At 39.9% G+C, this 27903-nt stretch overlaps 1 protein-coding gene across 4 annotated transcripts; it reads right to left on the minus strand.

The window, feature by feature from the left end:
* Positions 1-5789: 5789 nt before the first annotated feature.
* syt9a (synaptotagmin IXa) lies at positions 5790-27475 on the minus strand. Of its 4 annotated transcripts, none has more exons than XM_088992654.1 (8): positions 27076-27475; positions 17395-17893; positions 16546-17101; positions 12215-12335; positions 11921-12092; positions 11628-11757; positions 8524-8685; positions 5790-7790 (listed from the first exon to the last, which is right to left on the minus strand). In XM_088992654.1, the coding sequence occupies exons 1-7, from the start codon at positions 27221-27223 to the stop codon at positions 8554-8556; spliced, it is 1758 nt and encodes a 585-aa protein (XP_088848780.1). In that variant the 5' UTR covers positions 27224-27475; the 3' UTR covers positions 5790-7790; positions 8524-8553. The 4 variants fall into 4 exon arrangements, with proteins under 4 accessions (XP_088848780.1, XP_088848783.1, XP_088848784.1 ...); XM_088992657.1 differs by having other exon boundaries at positions 8518-8685; XM_088992658.1 differs by lacking the exon at positions 8524-8685 and having other exon boundaries at positions 5793-7790; positions 27076-27472.
* Between the last annotated feature and the right edge of the window lie 428 nt (positions 27476-27903).

A 27903-nucleotide genomic window follows, 5' to 3' on the forward strand; every position in this document is an offset into this window, starting at 1 on the left:
GAAGGTGACTCTCCTTCCATAAGCCATCAACGACCATCAAAAAGGTCAATAAAACTTTATTTTACAGCACAGTTTATTTATTTAATTACATTCGTCATGTAATGCGCCTCTCTTTCCAAACAGCAATTCCCTTTGACCTTCGACCTCCAACGCCATTCCATCAAGCCATAAATGTCCATCACAAATGTAAATAAACTGACTTTATGATACAAATCAGTGTATTTCTTTCATTACAATACAATAGCACATTTATTATACATAGAATAAGGTATGTCGTGTGTAGTTTTAAGGCTTATTTAGTTGAAAAGTATATTTTATGGAAACCCGGGAACGGATTATTCCCATTTTATTGGTTTCCTATGGGAATTTTTTTTAGATACACACTTTTCGCCTTACACATTCTGTCTGGGAACCAATTAAGTTCGTAAGTTGAGGTCTCACTGTATTCTGTGGGTCCTGGAATTTGAGTGAAAATGACAAAAACCCTGGCGCAAGAGTGGACACATTTTGGCACATACGGCAGTGAATGAGTTCAAAACACAAGGATGTTAGAGAAATATTGATTGAACAATGTGATCACTATGGTGGTTGTGGTAGCTGGGAGTTGTTTGCAATAAATTGATTGCCAACTCTGAATAACAAGAAATGACCTTAAAGGACAACTGACAACTCCCGACAAGTTGCGTCCATAATTTGTAAAATCACTTCAAATGACTTCTACTGACCGCGTTCCACCGCGTATTGCTATATTTTACTTTTTAAAAGTCACGCTGAATATTCATGAAGTCTTGTTTTCGAGTTGATGTCGATGCCGGAAGTGACATCACATTCGGTACGCACCTGACCAAGAAAGCGACACATAATGCATTTTGGGGATTTTTTTTTCGTCTGAAAACACAGTGTTGATCGCGAAATTAGAAGGACAACTACATAAATAACGTGATGGTGAATTGTTGTGTGGCAGCCAATTGCGGTAACACGCATAAAGAAGGTGTAAGTTTACACAAATTCCCAGCGGACAAACCAGCCATTTCCAACGGACCACAGCAGTCGAGCACCAGAGGAGGCGAATGAGGAAGCTAACCAAAGTTAGCGATTTGGCGCTTGGATAGCGGACGTTTGATGCATGTTTAGTCATTTAGTCACACTGAATGCTAACTGTGAGCTCACCTGGTGAAAGAGAGCAATCACCATATTAGTGGAGCAAACCGATCAGACAAACATCCACTTTCCACCGTGTCATTTTTTGCTCGGTAGCACTGTCAAGCTCTCTCTCGTCTAAACATCTCTAATGTTCGTGTGCTGCTGAAATTGTGCCGCTGTCTCTTTTGTGTGTGTGTGTGTAACCAACCCCTCTGTCTTCTACTACGGATTTTAATCAATCACGTGCTGCCTTAACCGAAGGCCGGCTCTGAAAAGCGGTTCCATATACTGGACGAAACGCCGCTTGTACGCCATCTTGTGCACTTTCTGGGCTGCTCCATCGGAGTCCAGATCTCCTTCACCAGTTTCATCGCTTACAGACGGCTCGAATTGATATGGAAGGACATATTTAATCAATTGCAAACATTTATGCTTCCCTCTTCATGAGTACAGTGGGACCTCGGTTCACGAACCCCTTGGCTTACGAACTTTTCAGTTTACGAACGTTACATTTATGAAAATTTTACCTTGGCATACAAACTTTTTCGGGATAAATACGGAGCTGCCACGATGAGTGATGTGTCGTTCGTGAATGAGCCCGTTCTCCAAACAAGGAAATGGGACCGTTTTTTTTCCTCTATTCCTCGCCCCCAGTCGTCGGTTAAAGCCACGTGATTGGTCAAGAACGCAGCAGTGGGGGATGGGGTTACAGACAGAGAGAGAGTTAGGCCGTTCTCCCAAAAACAAAATGGCGTCTTCGGTTAAAGCCATGTGATTGGTCAAGAACCCAGCAGTGTGCGGGGGGGGGGGGGGGGGGGGGTAACATTAAAGAGACAGGCAGACAGAGAGAGAGAGAGAAAACACACACACGAAAGGGAGAGGACATAGCTTGAAACAAAAAAAAAAACGAAAGGGGGGAAAAAAACAAGTAAAATGGTGAGAAAATGGATAGAAAACAGTGAAATTTGGACCCATTTCAACTTTGATAGTTCAAAAGCAGAGTGTAGCCTGGAAGGTTAAATATCCCATGAATCAGGCTCCACAAATAACCCGCAGAAGTCATCTGTACACTTGATGCAAAAGCTATTAACCCAGCTAAACAGATCAGAAAAAAACCTGCAAGGGACCATTCGTCAAGATGGTGAAAGAAGACTATGTTCCTCATCAAGTGTTTAATGCCTAGGAAACCGGCCACTCCATTCCATCAAGCCATTAACGACCATCACAAAGGTAAATAAAATGACTTTATTGTAAAGTACAGTTTATTTCTTTAATCATAATACTATAGCACATTTATTATACATAAAATAAGGTATATTTTGTGTAGTTTTAAGGCTTAGAAAATGTAAAGTAGAAAATTATGTTTTACGGGTACCTGGGAACGGATTATTCTCATTTTAATGGTTTCCTATGGGAAATTAATTTTTGGGATACACACTTTTCGCCTTACACACTCTGTCTGGAAAACAATTAAGTTCGTAAGCCATGGTCCCACTGTATTTGAATCATATTCATAACTGGATGAGTAACAAGAAGCATCTTCTCCGAATCTGAACTCTCTAAATCCATTGTTTTGATTTTGGAGCAAGGCAGTTTGTGGGTGGGCCAATTCTAATGTGACGTCACGACCAAGGGGGCGGGACTTTCTGAATCGCCCCAGTTTCTAGATCATTTGTGGCAGTTTTGGGACACTTTAAATAATTTTTATTGGTGTTTTGCATTTGACTAAAAATATGAGCCTTCGTATTTTGGGTATTTTAGATTCTATAAAACGTTTTTCTGATGTCAGTTAGGAAACAAAATATGGTGTCAGTTGTCCTTTAAATATAATGTTTTGAATTCATCTCAACCTAGCATTATTTTCTTTTTAGATGCTTACAAAAAAGATCCAGCTTTTCTGTTCTCAGTTGACTGACAAACTTAATTAAAACACTACAAACCTCTATAACTTTTACGGGTATTTAAAAAGAAAGTTTGAAAAAAGCCAATCAGCCGTAACTTCCCAAAATAGTTAGTTTGCCAAAATCAAATCATTTGGATGTGAGAGATAAGATAAAATTCATACTTCTTACCTGCAATAATGTCATCCATTTGCTCGAAGGTAGTCTCTAACATATTGCCGGCATCCGACGACATAGCAACAAGCTGGCAGTGAAAGTAACACGACGAGATCCTCATTTAGTGGCTTTAAGTGGTCACTTTGCGCTTGAGAAAGTCCTTCTCCTCAGACAACTGCACTCGCAGTTCTGAACGCTGTCAAGGCATCGACTAACTTCCCACTTTAAAAAAAACACTGATTCTCACTTCGGGTTTGAACACTTCTCTACTTTATGGCACAAAAACCTGAACCCTTTGTCATGGCTCTTATTCCAACGCCAAACCAATTGTCACATTTTGAATGTTTTTTTTTTTCCTTTGAACTTTGTTTGGATTCAGTCATGTGACTTCATTCCATAAATGACATCAAATGAACTTGGAAGCAACAACAGCATTTGGCTCAATTGTTTCTACAAAATATCACACTGTCATAAATCTGTCCACATTTAGATAATGAAGGCGTTTGTACAATTAACATAATATCTCAGTTGTGAGAGATAGATTTTCCAATAAAACACAGCCAAAAAAAGGATATGTTTGTCATTATTTATAGTGTGGTTTTTTGAGACATGAGTTTATAGGTTCTATGACCATGCTCAAACAAATTTAAATACTATCAGTCCGGTTTCAGCCCCACGATTATATTTATCGTTCTTCGCAGAAGATAGAATATATAGCTATGAGTATTGTTATATTATCTGTAATATTATTAGTATTGTGTTCAAAACAACTATGATGATATGTGAGGTTAGTACATTGTCATAACCATTAGCGCGGTTTTTCTACAAATTCTACAACGGTTGTTCATCCATTTGACCTGCAATTGGCTGTCGACCAGTCCAGCGTGTATTCTGCCCACCGCCTGAAAACAGCTGGGATTGGCTCCAGCACCCCGACCATTCCCGCAACACTAATGAGGATAAGGGAATGGAAATTCAGACAAATTGTTCTGGAAGTGAATTTAAATAGGTTGGAGTGCTTTACTGTCTCATCCTAAGGCTATTTTGTACCACATGTGTAAGGGGAAACATAATGGAGGCAAAATTGACAGCAATTTTCTATAATGCCGTTTCTGGCGATGACAACACTGCACCAAAATGCTTTGTGCAGCCTAAATTGGTCAACATTCATGTAAAATCATGAGTAACTGCAATTTAGGACCACAATTTGTGTATGGAGTGTTTATGCATGTAGCTAAAGGACCAAAGAAACCATTCTTCACAACAAACTGTTTTGCATTCACACGATATTTGCTTTAAACATACAATATACCGTATTTTCTGGTGTATAAGGCACACTGGAGATATAAGGCATAACCCCAATGAATGGTGTGTTTTCAAACCTTTTCCATATATAAAGTGCACATAGGCACTATAAGGTGCACCTTCAAAGAATGAAAAACGTTTTCCAAGTGTGTAAAGTTTTCCAAATATAAGGCACAACGCATACTTGTCAAGATTTGCAAGGTGGTGAAGGTTGCAGATCCCAAAAAAGCAGGCAGGAGGGAGCAGCAGGTTGTATTTGACAAATTGCATTAAAATAAAGTCAAAAGGAACAACATCTAAAACATCAAAGTCATCCGAAGAGAAAAGAAAAAAAGTATCAAAGAAAACCATAAGTAAAAATCTGCCAAGATGAAACAAACCTGACAGGGTGCAGCAAACACATACACAGCATACAATGCATATACAATCCATACAATGCAATGACCCGACACCAGATGGTCGTGCTGTTGGTTACCAACCAGATCGTGACAATAATAGGTCACTACAGTAGAGACTGGAGTTATGCACTACTTCCACTACATGGGGAAATGGAGTCAGTGGCTGCCGACAATATTTGTGAGTCCTGTTTGGGTTAGTATTACTTCACATATAAAACACATCGGTGTATAAGGCGCAGACTTATCTTTTGAAGAAAATCATGGCTTTTGAGTGCACATAATGCACAGAAAGTATGGTATTCAGCCCCCTTGAATCCTGCAACCTTTCGCCACATTTCAACCTTCAAACATAGACATTAAATGTAATATTTTTGTCAAGAATCAACAAGTGGGACACAATAGTTCAAACAGAACCCTAGATTATCACAGAGCAGGTGCATTTATAAGGAGGCTTGGTTACACACAGGTTGATTCTATTTGTCATCATCAGTCAGTTAGGACAACATTGGATCATTCAGAGATCCTCACTGAACCTCTGGAGTGAGTTTGCTGCACTGAAAGTAAAGGGGCCGAATAATATTGCACGCCCCACTTTTCAGTTTTTTAAGTTTAAATTATCCAATAAATGTTGTTCCACATCACGATTGTGTCCCACTTATTGATTCTTGACAAAAAAAAAATCATATCTTTATGTTTAAAGCCTGAAATGCGGCGAAAGGTTGCAAGATTCAAGGGGTGTCCTTTATATATATATATATATATATATATATATATATATATATATATATATATATATATATATATATATATATATATATGGATGGATGGAATGTGGAATGCTTCCCACAGAATCGTAAATGCAATGTATGCAGGGTTAAGAGGACAGCGACAAATACCAAGCACATTTGAGAGGTCATGCTGACTTCTCTGCCGCTGTATAGTGTGACTGATGATACCGGGTAAATGTCAGACAGACAATTATAACACCAAGAAAGAACTCACTAATGAGATGCTTACAAACACTTTTGGTTTAAAAAAAAATCATCCTATTTCTTTTGTGGTGACTTCTGCATGTTTCTCCCATTTTAGTTTGTGCATACATAAAGGCATTAATTTCATATGAGGGATGTACCGTCAGGATTATTTTTGTTGATAATTGTTTGGATTTTGAATGTAGCTTCATCTTTCTTTGTCTTGAGTTCCTTTCTCTATATCTGTCCATTCTCGCAAATTTTAAATGTGTACGTGTAATGTGTAATATCTGTTGTCTTTTACTGAAAATAAATGAAAACCATGTGATTGAAATTATCACTCTTTATTTTAACCGCTTTTCGTTAAACAGACAGAACTGCACTAGCCTTAAAACATCCACATAGGCACAGTCGAGGGACGTGGCAATCGCAAAAACGCCACGACTCGGAACAAAGAAAAAAAAAGAATGTTTGATGTCAAATCAAATCCAGTTGTCCTTGAAGTGATTACAGTATGTGAAGTGATTCTTTTCACAACCCAACAACTTCATCGCCTTCAACCATTTTATGTCAGCATGCAAACGAGAACCACACAAGTCTTTCAAAAGAAAGTAATTCTAGAGTTGGACAACATCTTCACAAATTATGAATAACACATTTGATTGCCTGCATCTTTCCAGGTCTGAAATCCCTCTGTGTGCCTTTGCTGAGAAAAAGGCTGAGAAACACTGGCTTATTTAACGTCACAGAGGTCATGGTTACTGACCTCGGTGGCTGTTTAGTCAGAGCAATAGCCCGTTGAAGCTCATTACTACTTGTAGATAACTTGTACAGCATTCTAGCACTCCGTTTCAAGCCCTGCAAAGCGTTAACACACTGTCTCAGGGATTGATTTTCACTGTTGCAATTCAATGTCTTTTGATCAGGCGTAAAATCGGCATTTTGTAACACAAATTGTCTGAGACCAGCGAGAGCCTTTATAGGTTGTCTCTGTGGTTAATTTGCAACAAGACTGAAACCTTAAACGACCTTCGAAATGTTTTGTAATTTTGCCACTTTTTTTCTCACCAAATAATAACTTCACCCTGAAATATTGACTAGTTCACCTTGTAACATTATTTTCCATTTCCATTTGGCCTAATACAACCCTGCATGTTAGACAGATTTTAAAATCCGCTTTGGAAGTAAACGTTGGTTTTTAAACATGTCAAGAAATGCAAGAAAAATATGTATCAATGTTCAACGAGACCAATGATGCTGGTAAATTTGAATTGACAATGACTATATTTAATTTCATCATACTGATTGACAATATTTAGTCTTGGGTTTTTTTTTGCACTGACAAACATTTTCTTGAGAAATTGACTCTCACTACATGTCAACAAACACATAATAGGCCCAAAGTAGAGGGGAAACAAACAAACAAACAAACAAACAAACAAGGGGAGATCTCCCAACTAGCAAGACTTCATGCACCAATCACCACCAAATGAATGGAAAGGCTGTTTGACCGGTTGCAAACAACATTGTGCAATCACAGACTCACCTCAGCTAGACAAATAACAAGACAATGGAAAAACAGTGACTCGTGTAAACCCTTTCAAGACAGACGTCAAACGTCTTGGTGCGCCTATCATTTTCTTTTTTCTTCTCGTGGAGCATTGTAAAAAAAGAAAACACCCATCAACGTGATCATTTAACATGCAACTAGTCCGGTTGTGCCCTTTCCATCCTGAAATATCTTGGATGGCTGCACAATTCTCTTCATTTTATGTGTGCAATAATTCACTGCAGCACAAAGCTGAGCCGAGGGCCTGTCGAGATGTTACGTAAAGTGTAATTCTGGGTTATGGGGAAGGAGGCGCCTTCAGAGAGTTACAGGATCCTCCCTGGCTACTACCTGTGGTCCCCTGGTACTGAAATAAAAAGGGAGAAGGAAAAAAAGCACAGCATGAAAAAGATTAATAGCATAAGTGATGTGGTATTCACAGGCAAACATAGGAATTCCCCAATGATAAGTAAAGAGAACACATAAAATAAAGCAGCAGCAAATAGAGCAGGCCCTTTGGTTAGAAAACTCCCAACCAAAGGGGTAAAACTCAGTTGTCAGCTTGCCAAAATTGTATTTATTTTTATTTTTTTCTAAATGCAAAGCACATATCACAATGCCCGTTTTGGATTGAAATTGTGTTTTTCCTCATTGTCTAATAATGCTGGAGTTCTGACATTTTTTTCAAATTGACTTTTATTCAAAACAAAATTCCATTTTTGGTATAAGCTTATTATGAAAGATGACTGTGGAAATTATTTTCCTCACAGTTTTAATGAATAGCTTTATTGTTTGTTGTACGGATTGTTTTGTACAGCATCTTTGTACACACCTTTGATTTAAAGTGATCTATACTTTCAGAGTTGAAACTGTGGCTTTGAAAAAGCCTAGTCAATAAACCAATAAACTATTTAAAAAAGCTATTTTTTACTATTTACATTATACATACAGCATGTAAAAGTGTTACAGTAATCCACAGTGATGAATCTGATTGTTTTTCTTAAATAACTGTGTTACTTATAGCTGACTTTAATGACTCCTGAACGCGGCTTGTTGACTATGAGCATAATGGAACAAGATCACAGAAGTCACACATTTACTTGGCTCCAAATGACGGCCTTCGTTTCCTTTCAGCTTTTCCCATCAAGGGGTCGCCACAGCGAATCCTGTCCTCCATCTTCAGAGGTTTGATCCGCATGTTTGTTTTGCCGGTATTTACGCGGCCTTGGGACAGGCACAAGAAGACTTATGTCCCTTTGTGGCTACAGAAGAAGCAACTTGCTCAGTAAAAGGCTCCCAAACAGAAAATGGTTATCGGCACAGCAACATTCAAAAAAGCAAAAACTATACTGCTCACCTAGCAGAAATAAATGTCCTAAAGGTGTGTATAAATGAAATGGAGTATTATTATACTCAAATGAGGGTAACAACATTAAAATCAAGTGATACGTACTGCTATCTGCTGGTTGTTCTCTGTATTACCACAAACCTGCCCTCCAATCCACTTGAATGGAAATCTGATTTACGGTATTTTAATTGTTCATACTCTTCATGGTTAATGGACACAAAGTGATACTATATGTTGTCCCCTTTCTCTATTAACAGCTATGTGACCTGACCAGAGAAAGTTGAGGTATTTCCAGTTGAAAAAAATCCATCTTTTTTCGCCATAAGCCAAAACATTGACAAGGCTTTGTCTTATCCTCCCCCGCTCATCATTTCCCCACTGCGCTATTTAAAATAAGACTGCTGATAATGACTTAAAATGACGTAACTAGTACGAGTCAGGAGGAAAGCAGGGCGCCTTTTGAAAAGAGGAGAAGCTAAAGTATTAATGATGTTGAGAGCATGGTCTCAACTCGTTTTCACTGAGCTCACTCCATTTGCTCAATTGCCTTTTTGCCCGTCTCCTTCCTTCCCTTTTTGTCTCACCACGTTTGCTTGTTCAATGCAGCCTTTTTGTAAACTGGCTGAGTTGTTTGTTTTCAAGTTCAGCTACAGTATTTAATTCCTAGGTTTTCTTGCATTACTGGTCGGAAACAACATTTCAAACTAACGCTGTGATGTATAAGATAGTCTTAATACTGAATGAAACTTTTTTTCTTGTGATTTTCCTGCTCCTTTCGCTACACGCGTTCATAAAAGAAGCACATAGCGGTTGCCATCCCTCATAGTTGTGAGCTCAATTCAATGCAATAAGTCTTTCCTTCATGAGTGAAGTAGGACTTCTCTCAACCTTGATATTTGCTGATACAGAAAATACACTCATGGCGAAATATGTTGGTACCATTTATGCTTTTTCTGAGCTGCGTGCTAGAGTGAATCCCTGTCGAATTTGGGCATGCTGAAGGCAGACATTGATACAATACCAGTAATATGTCCCGTGGACACAGGAAACTGTGGACACTTTAGAGTAATAAATTCACAAAACAACCATGCCTCGGGAAGATGGAAGGGAATCAGAATATTCAGAGAAAAATCATGAGCAGGTTGTTCCGGTGTCTTTTCAAGTATTTTAGCTTATCTTGTTCGAAATGCGACATTGACGAGTAGTGCCTTTTTGTACTATTGTAAGATGTTTCTAGGTGCCATTTTACTGAAATACAGCAAAGGCATCCTTTCATATTTTTCAGATGTGATTCCATTGCAGTCACAGCCCTGTTTTTGCATTGTAACTCTCTTCACAATGATAAGATTGAACATACCAGACATTCCTGATAGTCTCTGGGCCACAGTTTTCGGCTCATTATCTCTGAGCAATTTATTAAGTTGAAAGTTCTAGCGTGTGTAACCGTTTTTTTTTTTTTGTATGTGCTTGGGTCCACTTACCACCATTCAGAGTGACAATAGACTCTGACCAGCAGTGTACCCTTCCTCATTAAGGAAGTTAATGATGTGATGAATTAAATAAATGCCCTCTTTTCCTTGCGACAAAAGACTTTCTAGATTTCGCAGATAATTACTTCAAAGGCATGGGCACTTGAATTAAAGCCAAGCCTGGCTGAAAAAAGCCATATTGCTTGCTCCACTTTAAACTTTAAACTGTCTCCCTAGAGATCAAAACACTTGAACCCACAGTTCCCGGGGTTGGATTTCAAAATACGTCTACAGAAGGCTTCCATTTGTGTGATAAGTTGACATTTTCTGCACATTCACAATATGGACCATGGATATTCAACACATTGGTGAATATCAGTAGCGGGCCGTCAAGGCCTGCAAAGCATAGTCTGATGGCCTAAAATATCTGAATCATGGACTAATGTTAATTATATCTTTTCTATGAATTTTTATTAAATAATTCCAAATTGTCTTTCAGATTCCTTTCATTATTGTTCCCCTAGTGTGTGTGTGTGTGTGTGTGTGTGTGTTTTCGTTTTTAAGCACTTAACCAATCACATTTCAGCCATCATTTGTTACCAGGGTCAGCAATCTACCTGAACGCCTTCACAATCAGTTCTGCAGGCCCCGTCGCATCAAATATGTCGATCAAGCTGTTGCTCTAACAAATCAGATTTCGAATTGGAAACCCAAAAGGTGTGCCAACACCTATGATTGACTTGTCACTCGCCAGTCATAGTTTGCGAAAACTGCTCTGATCACAAGCCGCTAGTGACAATAGCATTCTGGCAAGGGCTAGCACACTGTATCGGTAGAGCGCTGCATAAGCAAATATATTTTGTTGATTTAATAACAGTTTTGTCAACACAAAATGGCTGAAGGAGGGGAAGAAATTTATTTGGTTGGATAATTACTGTTCAAGCCATTTTCAAGACAGACATCATTAAGAAATGTCGGTCAGTTATTTTCTGGGTAATGACACTTTCTAGGCGATTTATGGTAAATCACACCACACTTTTTTCAGTCTGGATTGATTCAGACGTAGCACTACTGAAGGTCTAGGGATCAAATCCACGGCCCGGATATGTGCAAAAAATATACATTTACAAAGAATAAAAGACTCATCATCCCATACTCAGTCTGTAATTTCCTGTACTAATTCATGAACCATAATTTCAGGATTATAAACCACATTTTTCCCCCTGACTTTTATAAAAAGCTTCATGATGTCAGTAGATGTTTACCTTTTAATTGTTAAGTTACATTGTAGCATTTTCAGTAGTTTACAAACGGTAGAATATTGTGAATATCCATTCCCCTTTACTTGTGTAGATATGCATTACAGACACGTTATTAAAGTCGTTACCTCAACAAGAGGATGCCAGTGGGCAACAGGTTTACGTGGGTATGTAAGCATTTCACTCCAGTGACCCCGACCGAGGTTGTCTGCATCGTTGCCAACCCGACACACACCGATGACCTCATTATGACCGACTCTGCCCACAGGAGGAAAGACAAGACATATCGTACGGTCAACAACTGCATTGCAGTACACAATGTCGAGAGGGACAATCAAAGAAACCAGGTTAACATGTTGAGTGACAGCCACAGTTTGTAATTGTGGAAATCAGAGATAGAATTGATGCAGAAATTACTCACCGGTCATAATCCATCACTGCAATCAACAGGCTGATTTGCTCGATGTTCTCAGGGGGAACATCGAAAACAATGGCCTCGTTATAGACTGGATTTAATGTATTCCTCTTTGTAGAGGTCTTTCGTTTCTTTAGTCTGCGACCGTCACACATCAGTGAAACCTTCACGTATGGATCTGAATGGTTGTGATTAAGGAAAAAATAAAATAAAATAAAATAAAATAAAATAAAACAGACAAAGTTCAAACAGTCAGTGCTGGCGACACCTTCACCCAAACAGATTTAGACTCATAATTACCAGATGCACCCGTAATGTCCATAGCCTTGAGATTGCGAGCCTTTATCATTGTGATGGTCAGTCTTCCAGCAGTTGGTAAGTAACATAGAGAAAACATTAGGTCACCCAGGTCCACGTTATCCTAAACAGAAAATAAAATCACATTTAATCACTCATATGATCAATATAAAAATGAAAGCGAATGGTCATGACCTTTTCACTGATGTTTTTTAATAGCATGGGTTAAGTGTGTCACGCATTACCAAAGAATGTGCTTTAATGAGAGCATGTTTATGTTACAGCACAGATGGAAACTTAGAGTATGCTCGAATGGAGAAAGACACTTATCACTTGCTCCCAAAATAACTCTGAGGATAGGTGAGAAGCGGCACGTTAATATGTGGTGAAAAACTCATGTCTAATTTAGTTCGCATAATCTTTGTTGTTCTATACGATGAAGCAGATTATTTCCGAGGTGGAATTTCATCCTGTGATAGTGGACATTTCGAGAATGCGTATTGACACATGCAGTCTTGGCATGTGGTTAATCACATGGGTACTCTACCTCTTTAATGGAGGCCAAAAATGGCATTCATCATGAGGTAGGAAGAGATGACACTAGCACTATTGTACGAGCTGACGCCGACCGCTGGACCAGTGAATGTTATCTGATAACCATTCATTATTAATGACATTTTATAAAATAACACCACATAACTATTGCAGGGCACCAAAAGACCTGTTTAACTATCATTCTACATCCACATATTTCATTTTCACTTATCTTCTTTTGAAAAATAAATCATCATTATTACCTTTGTACAAGGATTGCAAAGATTTGAGTTGAAGTTGCCCAGTGTTACGTTTAGCAGCAAGCCCCGTAGATGTCACGTTTTGATTTGTGACCAACGGTGGGCACTGGAGGGCCCTCCCTGCAGTTGCACATTGGTCATTTCAATCAGTGGCAGTTAAAAGGACTCCCGGCACGACCATTCAGTGCCGTGCTTTGTTTTCAGTCATGTTTTAATCATGGTTCGGTTTGCTACTTTTTTTCTGATTACTTTGCCGTTTGAGACTTTGTTCATGCTGACTTTATTTAATACAGTTTTGTGAAATACACACTGCTCCTTACTCTTGCCTACATTTTGGAGTCCACCACTTCCACCTTGCAAATCGTGAAAGTAGATGCCGGTATAGCTAAAGTTGACAGAGTTGGATAGAAAAGTCTTCTTCTGGCCAAATGTTGAGTTAGTGATTTTTGTTGAATGACTGATTAGAAATATCTATCACCATGTCCATTAATGTAAAAAATCAAAATGTCATAGGCTGCACAAAACAAAGCAATTCATTTTCTTTGTATTATTTGTATTTGTCGTTACTACTAAATGTTTTAGCTAATATTCATTTATGCTGTCTTATTTCAAACAGATACAGTGAGACCTCAACTTACGAACTTAATTGGTTCCCAGACAGATTGTGTGAGGTGAAAAGTGTGTATCTCAAAAAATGTTTCCCATAGGAAACCATTAAAATGGGAGTAATCCGTTACCGGGTTTCCATAAAATATACTTTTCAACTAAATAAGCCTTAAAACTACACACAACATACCTTATTCTATGTATGATAAATGTGCTATTGTATTGTAATGAAAGAAATACACTGCATTGTATCATAAAGTCACTTTATTTACATTTGTGATGGTCATTGATGGTTTGATGGAATGGCGTTGGAGGTCGAAGGTCAAAGGGAATTGCTGTTTGGAAAGAGAGGCACGTTACATGAGGACTGTAATTAAAGAAATAAACTGTGCTGTAAAATGAAGTTGTATTTACCTTTTTGATGGTCGTTGATGGCTTATGGAAGGAGAGTCTTCTTCCATAAGGACTGTTGGTAACTTAACCTCTGGTGTGGCTTCTCTTCTTTTTTCTTTGGAGACCCCTCATCATTTTTGCTGATTAAAAACCTCTGAATTGACACCTGTTGCTTTCGGACTTGTAAGGTCTTACGAAGTTGAGGCATCACATTATCGTTCATCATGTTGATGATTGTCATAGCCACGGTCTTTTCTGGATGGAACTGTTCGGTAAAAGCCTGCACATCATTCCACTTTTCCAACATTGCCTTTATGAGCTCACTTGATGATCTCCTCCTGCGCTCAGATGTTCTCGAACCATCCGTTACTGGCTTTAAAATCCTCAATAAGCGCAGAACCTCCAGGTTGGCGCATGGCGATATCGGCGTGAATTAGCCGTGCTTTCTCACATAAAATAGCTTTACTCACGCTGTCGCCGGATAGCTGCTTTTCGTTAATCCAAATTAACTGAAGTTTTTCAACTTCTTCGATTGCCCGAGACCATCACTTTGAGAGCACGGAAACACCTTTTGCAACAGACACACCTTTGATGGCTTCCCTGTTCCGGAGAATGGTAGCAATGGTTGACTCAGCATAGCCGTGCTCGGCCACTAAATCACACAAACGCACACCTCGTTTGTGTTTTTCAATTATCTCCTTCTACTCAGCGACAGTGATTTTATTTTGTGTCTTCTTGGGCTGAACACGAGCCTGTGGTGGTTTTTTTTCGGCCCCATCAGTTAAAATTATCAGCAAAAAGCTCCAAGTAGGCGATCGACGTGTGCATTCAATGAGAGTGGGTGTGGAAAGTAGCGCCGGCTGGAGCACTGTTCGGTCGTGTGCTTCCGCCGAAGATCACTCCGCCAGATCCGAAGGTCGTGTGCTTTGGTGTTCTTCCGCCGAAGATTACTCCACCAGCCGTGGTGGGTGTGTATTATGAAAATAGTGTTTATTATAAGGTTTAATTTCATAAATTTGACGTTAGTAAGACGAAAAGTTCATAAGATAAGGTGTTCGTAAGTTGAGGTCTCACTGTACACTTAATGTCATTCTAAAATGGATACATAAGTGATGTGAGTGTTTCATCATGCGAATGAAATTGAGCTTTAGTGTGTGTATTCTCTGATCGTGTTGCAGTAACAGATTGTAAAATCTTGCCACGGGAAAGACAGCATGGTCATTGTTACAGGAAATATTGAAGCAGCAATTAGTCCCTAATTTCTCTCCAGTCAAAAACTGCTGGTGGCTGCAACGTATTGCTTGGCTAAGAACACTTTCAAAAATAGACACGGCTCCCTGTGTGAGTAGAAAATACATTTTGGGGCATTACACTAAGCCATCACACAGTGTAGTGCGATTGCTTTTGCTAGAGGTTGTAATTTGAAGAAATTAGCTCGTGTAATTACACCGGCTGGCGTTTACGCCTGTGAGAAAAAATATGAGAAGGTGCGTTCAAGCTGTTGTTAATGATTTGTTTGCAGATTCCCGTTGCTTCCTCAGGTCATTGTGATGCAAGTCCCGTTCTTTGGATATTTTGTTTGATGTAATATTTGAAGATTTAATATTTTTATCAGGAATGGACTATTCATTCTTGTTGAAAAATTATACATAAAAATAGGCCGTAACTGATTAAATGGTGGTGTATTTGCTGCTGTCCTTGATCGATATTATTGATTAAAAAAAGGTTACATTACTTTGAAGTGACTAAAGCTTGAGGATCGCTAAATTCACACCATATAAAATACAGTACAGCAGTTGTATCTTTATAAAGATAATCCTTGGATTTTATTGATATTAGATAGTATACAGCTGCATTACAGTTAATATTTGCACCTGCTTGTGTCTGTTGAGGTGACAAAAATGTTACAAACACCTCTCAATATAATGTAGCGCATATCTATATAAATGCATACAAAAAATAAACAAAGGAAGAAAAAAATTACAGACTCCAGGTGAGGTAAAAACAACATTATAAGCTGAGGTGCTCTTACATCAATCTCAAGCCACCTAGAAATTTTCAATTTCAGTTTTGAGCTGAGAGCTACAAAACTGGTCCATTTTTAATTTGAACATTTGTGCCTCATCGGTTGGGCATCAACAATTGATTGTCCGCAGTCATCGATGAGGTCAAACTTACTTTTTAAAGGTATTTTATTGTTTCTCTCAACCCCTTTAATTGTTTGAAATAGAGATGATCCAATGTTTCAGGTTCTACATTCATCATATGTGCCTCCAGGGCGGTCAGATGCCCAACATCTTGATGTCATACGGGTACGTTAGTTTGCCCGACACCTGTGAGTTTTAACTTGAGCCCTTGGACACAGCGATATGACTTCAAAACACTTTCTCATGAGATATTTTTGTGTGTTTTTCCTGTGTACCATCAGCAGATGGTGGTGTATCTAAAATGATTTATTTTGTGGCTGTAAAGATCATGAATTGTCATTCTTCAGATCTCAATGAAGAGAAGAGTTGGAATTTAAAGAGTTTAATTACTCACCGTGGAGACATATTTGATTTCCCGGCATAGTTTTGTCTCCCGTGGGAAATCTGCGAGATCCAGGAAGTTGTCCACTACCACTTGACCGATGATGTCATGTCGTGAAAATCGGTCAAAGTCATAGACGCTGAAGTGCAGCTTGCGCGTGGGAAGCTCTGAGTAGGCCACAGGAAACAAGAAAACTTCATCAAACACTGGATTTAGCGTCTTGCGGTGCACTTTGGTCTGATGCTTGGTCATCCGATCAGGGAGCAAGTAGATCTTAACATAAGGGTCAGAGGTTCCGGAGAAATCCTTGGCTGGGAGGTCCTCTGCTTTGTGGATCTTAACAATCAACTGCTCCAGGTCACAGTCAAACTTGAGGATGAAATGGAGGCACCCACATCCTCCGCCTCTGTGACTTCCGTCGTCTCCTTCGAGCGAGCGCTGTTTGTACAGCTCAGGTTTGAGGCGTCCGAGGCCCATTCCCATCCCGGTCAGTGAGTCCTGCCTTTGGAACTGGGCCACGTTGAAGTCGGGGTTCGACAGGTTGATATGACGGCAAATCGAATCCTGTCTGTGGACAAAGACAGTAGACAACAATTTAAGTGGCAATGAGACTTCTCTGCTGACACTGAACATTCCAATTTAGATCCTGACCAGATTGTACATCCACATAAATACCCACCTCCGACTGAACACATGCTTGAATTTGATTATTAAGGCGCATGCTTTATTCCTTCATTTTGGTTTGCACATACCTCATGATTTGGATGACAAAGCATCATTTAGTGAGAATCAGAGACACAAGTGACGTCAAATTTTTCTAAGTGAAAAAAAAAACACTCAGTCTCTGTGAAAATAACTGACCCAATTTCTGACATGGAGAGCCCGGATGGTGAGGGTTCTGTCGTCTGCCTCTGAATTCGAGGGTTGGTATGAATCCCATTTTCCCGACTTTTTTCCTGCGCGTCAAGTGGAATGTCTGGAGATGTGTGACTGATCTTCATGGCTGCCTCCGGTGGGGCGAGGGCAACAGGAGGGGGTGATACAGGAGTAACCGGAGCTTCCACAGACACAACCGATGCCATTGGCGTTGGCTCCTTGGCAATGGAACAGTGGGACGATTCACGGCGGTCGTGGGCTGGGGGGTCTACAGCCGTGTAAACTGGCTGCCTCGGAACAGGCTGCGTGCGCAAAGGGCTCATGGCTGGGTTGAGGAGCCCTCCGTGGGGCTCCTTGGTTGTTGGGGAGAGACCACGTTCCCTCCATGGTATCCAGCAGAGCTTCCAAGACACAAAGAGGGAGACCCCAAATAGAGCCAAGCCACAGGCAGTCACAACCAGTGACAGCAGACTCACCGACACATCTGGATAAAACAAAGAACAATGCCAGGAGTTTCAACAAGAGCAACCATTTCATGGCAGTGTCCCGCCAGTCCCTGTAGTGTTCTTTGGGGGTCAGACCCCCAGTGCATATGTTTTTGTTCTTGTTTTTACTTTGGTCACTGTGTGAGAGAATTTTATGATTGAGCTTTACTGACACAGCCTTGAATCTTCTAGATTGCTACTAAAATGTTAGACCCAATCATCTAATTGTTTGTGCACTGTAAAATATGAATTGAAAAAAAAGACTGTAAATGACAGAGTAGTGACGTTTTCCTGGAATGCAGCCCACATGTAGTTTGTTCTCCAACCAATTATTTTTGAATAAGAACATGACGCTGCTCTTCTGCAAGCACAAACTTTTATAATCACCCTGAACTCTAATCCTCAATAAAATTAATAAGGATTAACCAGTCACTCAATTATTCCCTGGAGTCACAAATCTCTGCAAGATGAAGTCATTAGGTTCTTTAAGTCTCAATACTTTGCCTAACAACAAATGAGTTATCATCATCACAGCATGTATCAATACAAATGGAAAAGAAAAATATATATAAAATAATACAAAAAGAGAAATAGCTATAAAACCGTATTGATCATGTTTAAACTATACTAACATTTACCACAAGTAAATGTGACTCTTCCCAGTAATGGATTTCAAGCACTGATTCATCAGTGTTTATTTTAAAAAGCATTCCATTGTGTCATGATACATTTTTTACACCAAGATGGGGTGTGCTAGTCCGCGTGCAGCATGGTGAAAAGTGAATCAATAGTCATCAAATGGGTCCTGAGTCATTTGTTCTCTTAAATTTATCATGTCGAATGAATCAAATTTACTAAAAGAAATTTCGGCAACGTATTATGGTATGAAATACAAGCTGTCACGCACAATTAGGCAGTTTCTTTCTCTACATAAACATGATCGGAAGAAAAAGTCTGTTCACTGTCAGGCTAAAGTGTTTCGGTTTATTTACGCATATCTCCACATTTTCGGGAGCTTTTCAAGAAAACATCTAACAAGCAGATCTTATAATTAAAGTCCGCATAGAATGATACTAAGTCTTAGCATCACACTTTTCTGTTCAATGGTGGGCAAAATAAACTAACACATAGCTTATATCATGTCATAAAATTAATCATGTGAATCTGCCTTTAACACATCCGCTGAAGTGATTTTTTTTGGGGGGGATCTTGAGCTTTATTTCCGTCATGGTGGTGTATTTAGGGAAAACTGTATACAGGAGCTCTGGTTTTACAGTTATAAAATGTATATAGAATAATAGGTTGCTAGTTTTCCACTGTGTGGTGTTTCTTGATTAATCCTCTTTCTAAGTCTGTTCTCTCTCTATCTTTCACACTTACAAACACACACATATACACACGCACACAAACACACGCACACACACACATACACACACACTCTCTATCACTCACTCACTCACTCTCTCTCTCTCTCTCTCTCTCTCTCTCTCTCTCTCTCTCTCTCTCTCTCTCTCTCTCTCTCTCTCTCTCTCTCTCTCTCTCTCTCTCTCTCTCTCTCTCTCTCTCTCTCTCTCTCTCTCTCTCTCTCTCTCTCTCTCTCTCTCTCTCTCTCTCTCTCTCTCTCTCTCTCTGGGACTGCATTGTCATTTAATTATTCTTGTATGGAATAAATAAGGCTCTTAATATTATTTTATTACAATTTTAATCTGCATGTGCACGACTCAACTGTTGCCCAGCAACAACTGTTGAGAAGCAGCAGGACAACTAGCTTGGGAATATGTTAAAATGATTTCTATTTCTAATTATGATAAAAAAGTAGGTTGGCAAATGTTAGCTGTTGAAATGATTTTGCAAGTGACCCTACCATTTCCCTTCCCTTTAAGATCGTACTCACACACCTGTATGGGTGCTGTAATAAAATCAGTCTGCTCGATCATTCTGACAAGACCTATTATTGGCTGTTTTCGCCTCGTTCTGTGGGAGGGCAGTGAGGCAGACTTGAACTCGGGTTATTTTTTCGACTCTGCCACATGCTGTTTGTTAATAATGGCGATACATTTTATGGAACCGATTTGTATGGGATTTTCAAGAGAGTACTCAAAGGACAATCAATCATAATGACTGCAGTTTATTACATTGAACAAAAATGGTAGAATCCACTGTCATCAGTGTGCTTGCTCTCGTGATGACCAGAACCGGCTTATAACGACACTGGCCATTTGGCCAAATATAAGTATTTTCCCAAAACGTTACCAAAAATAGGGCTGTTTGTGTACATTCATTGTGTGATCTTCTTGATCCTCACAAGGGTTATGTGGATGTTGAAGCCTATCCCAGTTGTCTTTGGGCAGTAGGTAGGGGACACCCTGAACCAATTGCCACCCCAAGCAGGTACGGGATCACATGCAAACTCCACCCAGAGAGTCCAAAGCCAGAATTGAAACCTGCACCTCTGCACTGTGAGGTCGACGCACTAACCACTGCATCACCTCTTTCCGTATATTTGTGAGGAAATTGATACAAGATCTTCATGACCTTTCGGTATATACTATTTTCATTGGTGTAGTAGATGTGGTGGTGTGCCAAAGTTCAACCTCGGCTTCAACAGACCAGAAGGCATTGTGCTACGTGCCTCTGTCAGATTTCAATTATGGTTTTGCAAAATGTAACTGAGTTTCAAGCAGTTCGGGCTGTCTCCCGCCTACTGGTTGAAGACAGCTAGGAGAGTATCCAGCATGCCCACGGCCCCCGTGAGGATAAGCGGATTAGAAAATGCATTGATGGATGTTTAATTGAGCTTGAATGTGTTCCTTTGTAAGATTTGCCACCTTACCCAGTTTCTCGATTGATGCTGAATGACTTAGTCGTGTTTCATGGTATGCGTAATGCTTTGCAAATTCATTTTTTGGTCTTCTCAAGTGATTTTTTTGAACAATAAAATCATCCCTGCTGCTGCTGAAGCACTCAGTGGACCAAAGCTTGGGCTGTAAGATATGACGACAAAACTGCCCAAAAAATTGCTATGCTTAGAATACCTTTTCTATCCTTTCACCACCACCCCCCCCCCCACCTGATCGCCTTTCAAATTGCGGCTGTGGACTGAAAATTTCCCCATTGTGGGACGAATAAAGGTTTTCTTATTCTGATTCTGAAAAGCCTCTTAGAATATCTGAAGTTTATTTGAGGGTAATCAGAGGTTCTTTAAATGGAAGCATGTGTGGGATGTTTTATATTTAACAATTTTTTTGATTATTTCATTTGGAACACAGATAAATCCCCCATTATAAGAAGATGTGCATATTTTAGCGACCACTTTACCTTGTTTTATTTTCACCTTCCCTTTTGTGATTTAGCTTTACATGTTACTCCTGTTTTTCACAACAGACAAATCTGGCATCTGACAGGGGGTGTGTAGACGTTACTCGATTTCCTGCCTTACGCTTAATCGATTGGAAAAATAAAATACAGTGTGAGGTTAAATTATTAGCTTGGATATTAAAAGTACAGCATACTGCTTTGGCGTGATTGCGATTGATGAGGTAATTTGAGCCAACAAAATCACAGTGCCCAGTGAGAGAGCAAGACTTGTGTGTGGGCACCAGGCGTCATATACTAACTGATAAAAAGTCATTTCCGTGCTTAGAGATCTTGTGAATACCAACCAGAGTATGTGAAGTTTGGGAACAGAATGTAGACAAAATGGAAAGACCTGCCATGTGAAGACAATGTCATGCGGGCAGGCTGCTAGAGAGCAAAAAAATCTATTGACATCTGGAAGGATTCAGAGACTGTATAACAACAGAAAGACTGAAGCGATTTTCGAGCATGGGGCCTTCAAAGATGCAAGAGTGTAGGAGGCACCCGAGTGCTGGAAAAGCAATCTGAGAATGCCTCCCTCTTGAGAGCTTTTTGTTTATCTGAAGATTCCCTCAGGGTGATATGTGTCCATGTTTGACTCTATAAACATCCACAATGAGCATAAAGCCGGACATATGAGTTGTGGGTCACGGTATACAGTAATGCAGAGCTGCAGTTTGATTCACTCACCACAAGTGACATTATTTATTCTAAACCTATGAATCCAGCATCATCCATCTGTTTGGCTTTCTTGTCATCAATACGTGTGTGACTGTTAGATGGATGAAAGGATGGATGTTAATTATATTTTGTCCATGAATTCGTATTAGATAATTCAAAATTGTCTTTCAGCTTCGTTTCATTATTATTTCTAGCTACTCCCCGCAGGCAGGCGCTACCGATCCATACGCACCAAATCCAGCAGACATTTAAACAACTTCTTCCCCCAAGCCATTAACTCTTTGAACAGTAGCCCAAGTGCCTCTTTGCAATTTTTTGATGATGATACTAGTGCAGCGTGTTCGACCGGAAACAAATTCCTTGTGTGTTCTACATACTTGGCGAATAAAGACGATTCTGATTCTGAATCTGATTACTTTTCCCCTGTTGCGCTGCTTCCAGACGTGTTTTTGTATTTATGCATTTAACCAATCACTTTTCAGCCATCCTTTGTTACCAGGATCAAAAATCTACCTGAACGCCTTCACAATCAGTTCTGAGAGACGTGTCGCATCAATTGTGTCGATCAAGCTGTTTCTCTAACCAATCCGATTTCGAATTGGAAACCCAAAGGGGGTGTCAACGCCTTCTTACAGGCGGTGGTCAAAGGCAGAGTTTTCACAAACTATAATTTGCTAGTTACTCGTCAATCATAGTTTGCAAACTATGATTGGATAGTGACTAGCCAGTCATAGTTTGTGAAAACTGCCCTGATCACAAGCTCCTAGGGACAAGGGCATACTGGCCAGAGCTCGGATGCAAGCTGCATAAGCAAATACAATAGATTGTGTTGCTTTAATAGCAGTTTTGTCAACCTAAAATGGCTGAGGGAGGAGAATAAATGGAGTTGGAGATTTACTGTTGAAGCCATTTTCAAGACGGACTTTTCAAGAAAGGTCATGAAGAAAGGTTGTAAGAGCAAAAATAGCAAACAATATTGCAATTTTACGAGGTTATTATTGATAGTTCCCTGTGTCTTAATTATCTTCTCTGTGGTGTGAAAGAGCGACATCTGACCTCAGGAATCCACACGATGGTAAAAACTTGAATAGTTTAATGACAGTATTTCTTTCTTCACAGGTTATGTCCTGGCTAACTGTACACTCTAGTACAGTACAGGATGTGTAGTAAATCATACCACACTATTTTACAGTGGCAGCTGTGGATTGATTCAGACATCGCACTACAGAAGGCCTAAGAGTGGCATGCACGACCCGCCACTGCTGAAATGTGATCTCACAAATCTATTTGAATAATCAAAGCTGGCTGATCAGGATGATTTCATCATAAATCTTCCATTAACAGTTGGAGTACACTGATCATGAAAATGAACGTCTAAACATACAAAAAGAAAAACTAAAGAAAATAAAAAAGCCACGTAACATGCATTCCGCTTAATGCTGACACACAATGCAAAACACCATAAATGGGCTAACAAATACAATCAAACATCGCAGTGTCATTCCACGGAGTCTTTCAAGGACGGCCATTTTTTAAAAAAGGGGACCTCTTGAGTGCCAGCCAAGTTGGAGCATTTTGACTGCTCTTTCAAGGCTTACAGAATATTGAGTGGTGTGACTATTTTAATCTTGAAAAAAAACAGCTGAAAGATAAGACGTTCCTCTTTTATGACAGGAAACAATGGTTTCTCCTTAATTTCCTTTTTCTAATCAACATGGTTAGTTATCCATCTAATCAGCGATTTTGGGGGAAGAAAAACATTGAAAAAAAAAAAACATTTTTTATGTGTGTGAAAAGTAAACTACTTGTCTCAGTAATTTCATAGGTGTACTCGGGCCTATCCCAGCTGTCTTGTACTGGTCACAAGCCAACCACAGTTTTATTTAACTGTGCAATTACCTTTTTTTAATAAATGTAACATTTTATGTAATCACTTTTCTTGTTGCTGTCAAATTTAGAAAATGTCTTTGAGACAAGAAAAACTTGTTAATGACAATTAAAGGACAACCGACGTCTGCGGACAAGTTGTGTCCATAATTTGTAAAATGGCTTCAAAAAACTTCTACTGAGAGTATTTTACAAAGAATCCACCGCATATAGCTATATTTTACGTTTTAAGACTCGCGCTGAATATTCCGGAAGTCTTGTTTTTGAGTTGGTGACGAGTTCGTACGTGACATCACTGAAGGAATGCCCCTGACCGAAAAAAGGACACATTGTAGCAGTCCTTCCATCACGTCAATATATTTTGCTGTACTTGTTTGGTCTGAAAATGTCATGTTGCACGAAAAAGACCCAGAAAAGGGCGACCAAGCTCCATGTAAGAAATTTATCAGCTTGTGGAAACGGGCTGATTAATTCCTCACACGGAGCTTGGTCGTTGCCTCAAAATGGCACTGAATAAATTATTTAATCGATTGCAAACATGTATGCTTTCCTCTTCAGAACTATTTGAATCATATTCATAACTGGATGTGTAACAATCCACTGTCTCTGTCTGTAACCCTATTCACAGTGCTGCGTTCTTGACCAATCATGTGGCTTTAACCAAAGACTGGGGGTGGGGAATAGAGGACAAAAACAGTGGCCACCATTTTCTTGTTAGGGGAACGGTCTCGTTCGCGAACGACACATCACTCATTCTGGCAGCTCCGTGTGTATCCCGAAAAATAGTTCGCATGCCAAGGTTAAATTTTCATAAATGTAACGTTTGTAAACCGAAAAGTTTGTAAGCCAAGAGGTTCGTTAACCAAGGTTTCACTCTATAAGGCACACCAGACTTTAAGGCACATCTTCAATGAATGAAAGACGTTTTCTAAATATAAAACATAAATATATAAAAGTAAGTCACACCACATTATAAGGCGCTACAGTAAAGGCTGACTCCACATATCAGGCGCACCTGCATATAAGGTGCAGGGTCATCTTTTGAAGAAAATGAAGGCTTTTGGGTAAGCCTTATACACCGGAAAATATGGTATAATAGATTTTTTCAATTCTGGTTTAAAGCAGTGGTCCCCAGCCTTTTAATGTCCGGACCGGTTTAATGTCAGACAATATTTGCACGGACTGGCGGATAAATACAACAAAATAAAATGATATGACAGGCATGGAAACTGTTTTTTAATTTCTTTTAAATATAATAATAAACGTGAATCCATTGTGTATTTTTATACAACTTTATTAGCAGAGTCCTGGTAACATCGCGCCAACAAAAACATATACAACATCGTCTCTGCCCCTTAACGCTCTATGGTCACCATGTTATTTTTACACATGCCTTCAAAATAAGTACAAAGCGAATGAAAAATACAACTCACTACAACTGAATCAGTGGGACCCCTGAGCTTGTTTCTCTGCAACGAGACAGTCCCATCTAGGGATAATGGGAGACAATGATACCCGACATGCGTCAAGAGTAAGTCATAGACGTATGTAATGTGGTAATTTTTCATTTTTCAAAATAAGACATAGTTCGGACTCAGATAATAAATAAAACGGAAATTATGTAAATAATGTATTCTTTCTGCACAGCCAAATGACCCACGGACCGGTACGGGTCCGCGGCCCAGGGGTTGGGGGACCTCTGGTTTAAAGGACACCCGACACCTCCGGACAAGTTACGTCCATAATTTGTAAAATCACTTCAAATGACCTCTACCGCATTTTACAAAGATTCCACTGCATATAGCTATATTTTAAAGTTTAAAACTCGCGCTCAATGTTCATGAAGTCGTTTTCGAGTTGGTGACGTCGATGAGGGAACACCCCTGACCGAGCAAGCGACACAGTACATTTTTGGTACTTTTTTCCATCTGAAAACACCGTGTTGATCGCGGATTAGAAGGAACTCTACATAAATAACACGATGGTGAATCGGTGGGTGGCAGCCAATTGCGGTAACACGCATAGAGAAGGTGTACGTTTACCAAAATTCCCAGCGGACAAACCAGCCATTTCCAACGGACCAGAGCAGTATAACGCCAGTCGAGGAGCTCCCTGGAGTGCGTGAATCCCCGCTTGGATAACCGCTGATCTTTTTCCGAATCTGAACTCTCTGAAGCCATTGTTTTGATTCTGGAGCAAGGCAGTTTGTGACGGAGTATCCTGACGATATGTCACAAACTGGAGGCGGGACTTTCTGAATCTGCCCAGTTCCGAGCACAATTGGTGGCAGTTTTGGGACACTTTAACTCATTTTTATTGGTGTTTTGCATTTGACAAAAAACTGTCAGCCTGCCTGTTTTTGGTACTTTAGATGCTATGAAACGTTTTTCTGATGTCAGTTAGGAAAATGGTGTAGGTTGTCCTTTCAGTAAGCCTTTCCAGGCTAACAAAAGTGTTGCAAAATCTCAATCAACACATGATTTGACAAATTAGTATAGATTTGGAGGGCCACGTCAGAATCAGAAAGCCTTTAGGAGTCCCACAATGGGGAAATGTGCAATTACCCTTTCTTTATAATGTAAAATGATGCGGCGATCAGCTCTTGTTTTATCTCATCACTTTTGATTTTGAGCAAGTGGATGATGTCCATGATGCAAATGTGGTGAAAAATGTCAAATTATTTAAAACCAAATGATAAGCAAAAATACTTGAAATGTGCACTTTGACGGGATGCTGTCTGCCTTCACTCTTTTATTGCAATACGTACACGCCCGCGCGCGCACACACACACTAGCATGGGTGCTCCAAACGTGCCATTCATTTTAGCACGTGACAGAACGTGTCAACTGATGTTAAGAAAACTCGCACTTTCCCCTCCTCTGCTTCACCCTCGAGCAAGTTCGGGGAAGTCCAATGATATCCACATTTTGGTGGAACAAACACACGCACAAATCCAAATTCAACTTTCATCGAATATATGAGGCTTTACTGCAAGCGGCATCCTGGACAGTAATGTTAAAAACCTGTCACCCTTCTATGTGCAGTTTTCAGTAATCCGCTGTGCTAACAAGATTATGATTATCCCATTACGGTAGAATGAAAACCCAGAGCAATACTCAGAAATGACCCCATCGCGTGTAACATGCAACATAATTGTGAATGCATTGAAATAACGTGTGGAGAAAGTCAAACATGTCAAATAAGTCACATTTTGCATCAATTCATTTGATCGCGTTAAAATGAAACTGATCCTCACCTGAGTCCGTGTAGCGTGGCCTGGCCAAATCACGGAAATAGTAAATGAAATCCAAGCAGTTTTCACTCTGCACTTCCCCTTTGGAACAAAGATCTGAAAGGAGTTCAAGTGCCTTTCGACAAATCTCGTCATCTCTGTCTCCAGTCATTTCCCAACAGCATCGTTAAAGCATGGAGGCTATTCTCGGGCACCCCCACAGCGGACCGCGTTCGCCTCACACTCGCAGCCCAGTGGAGCACTCATCCAACGGCACGCCTACTCACGCGATGGAGGTTCACAAATGCACCCCCCACCCTACTCCAACCCAACTCCACATAAAAAAACGAAAGCAAGCGATTGGCTGCACTTGTGTGCAATAACCCCATCTCGCGTGTTTCGTTCACTCTTCTGCGGTGTCACTGAACGCCTCACGCTGGAAAGCCACCGGTTGATTCTGCACGTCGTCACTGCGGCGTGGCGCTCTGTCCACTGTGCTGGAACGAAAAACGGTGCACGGCTAAACACCCTGTCACTTTCATATGTTTAGCAAAGTAGAGCAGTGTGCCAGTGGTGCTTCCACGATGGATATGAGATTTTGGGTTTTGAAGAAATTCTGGTTTTGTTTGGTTTCCAGCTCCTTTATTATGTACAATTGCACAATGGGTCGTGTGTATAACAAGAATCTGTGACTGTGAGAGCACCTGTTTAAAGACTGTACTGGTTTGTAAATTGAAATCGCCTTAGATTTACACATCGGTCAATCATATTTCTGGGTTTGAAGTATGTGGATGATATCCAAGCTGATTTGACGTGAAAAGGCAGACGACATCCTGACGCCGCGCATGTAAT

Source organism: Hippocampus bargibanti, linkage group LG03 (assembly GCF_051943395.1).
Source record: "Hippocampus bargibanti isolate YZ-2025 linkage group LG03, ASM5194339v1, whole genome shotgun sequence".
NCBI lineage: Eukaryota > Metazoa > Chordata > Actinopteri > Syngnathiformes > Syngnathidae > Hippocampus > Hippocampus bargibanti.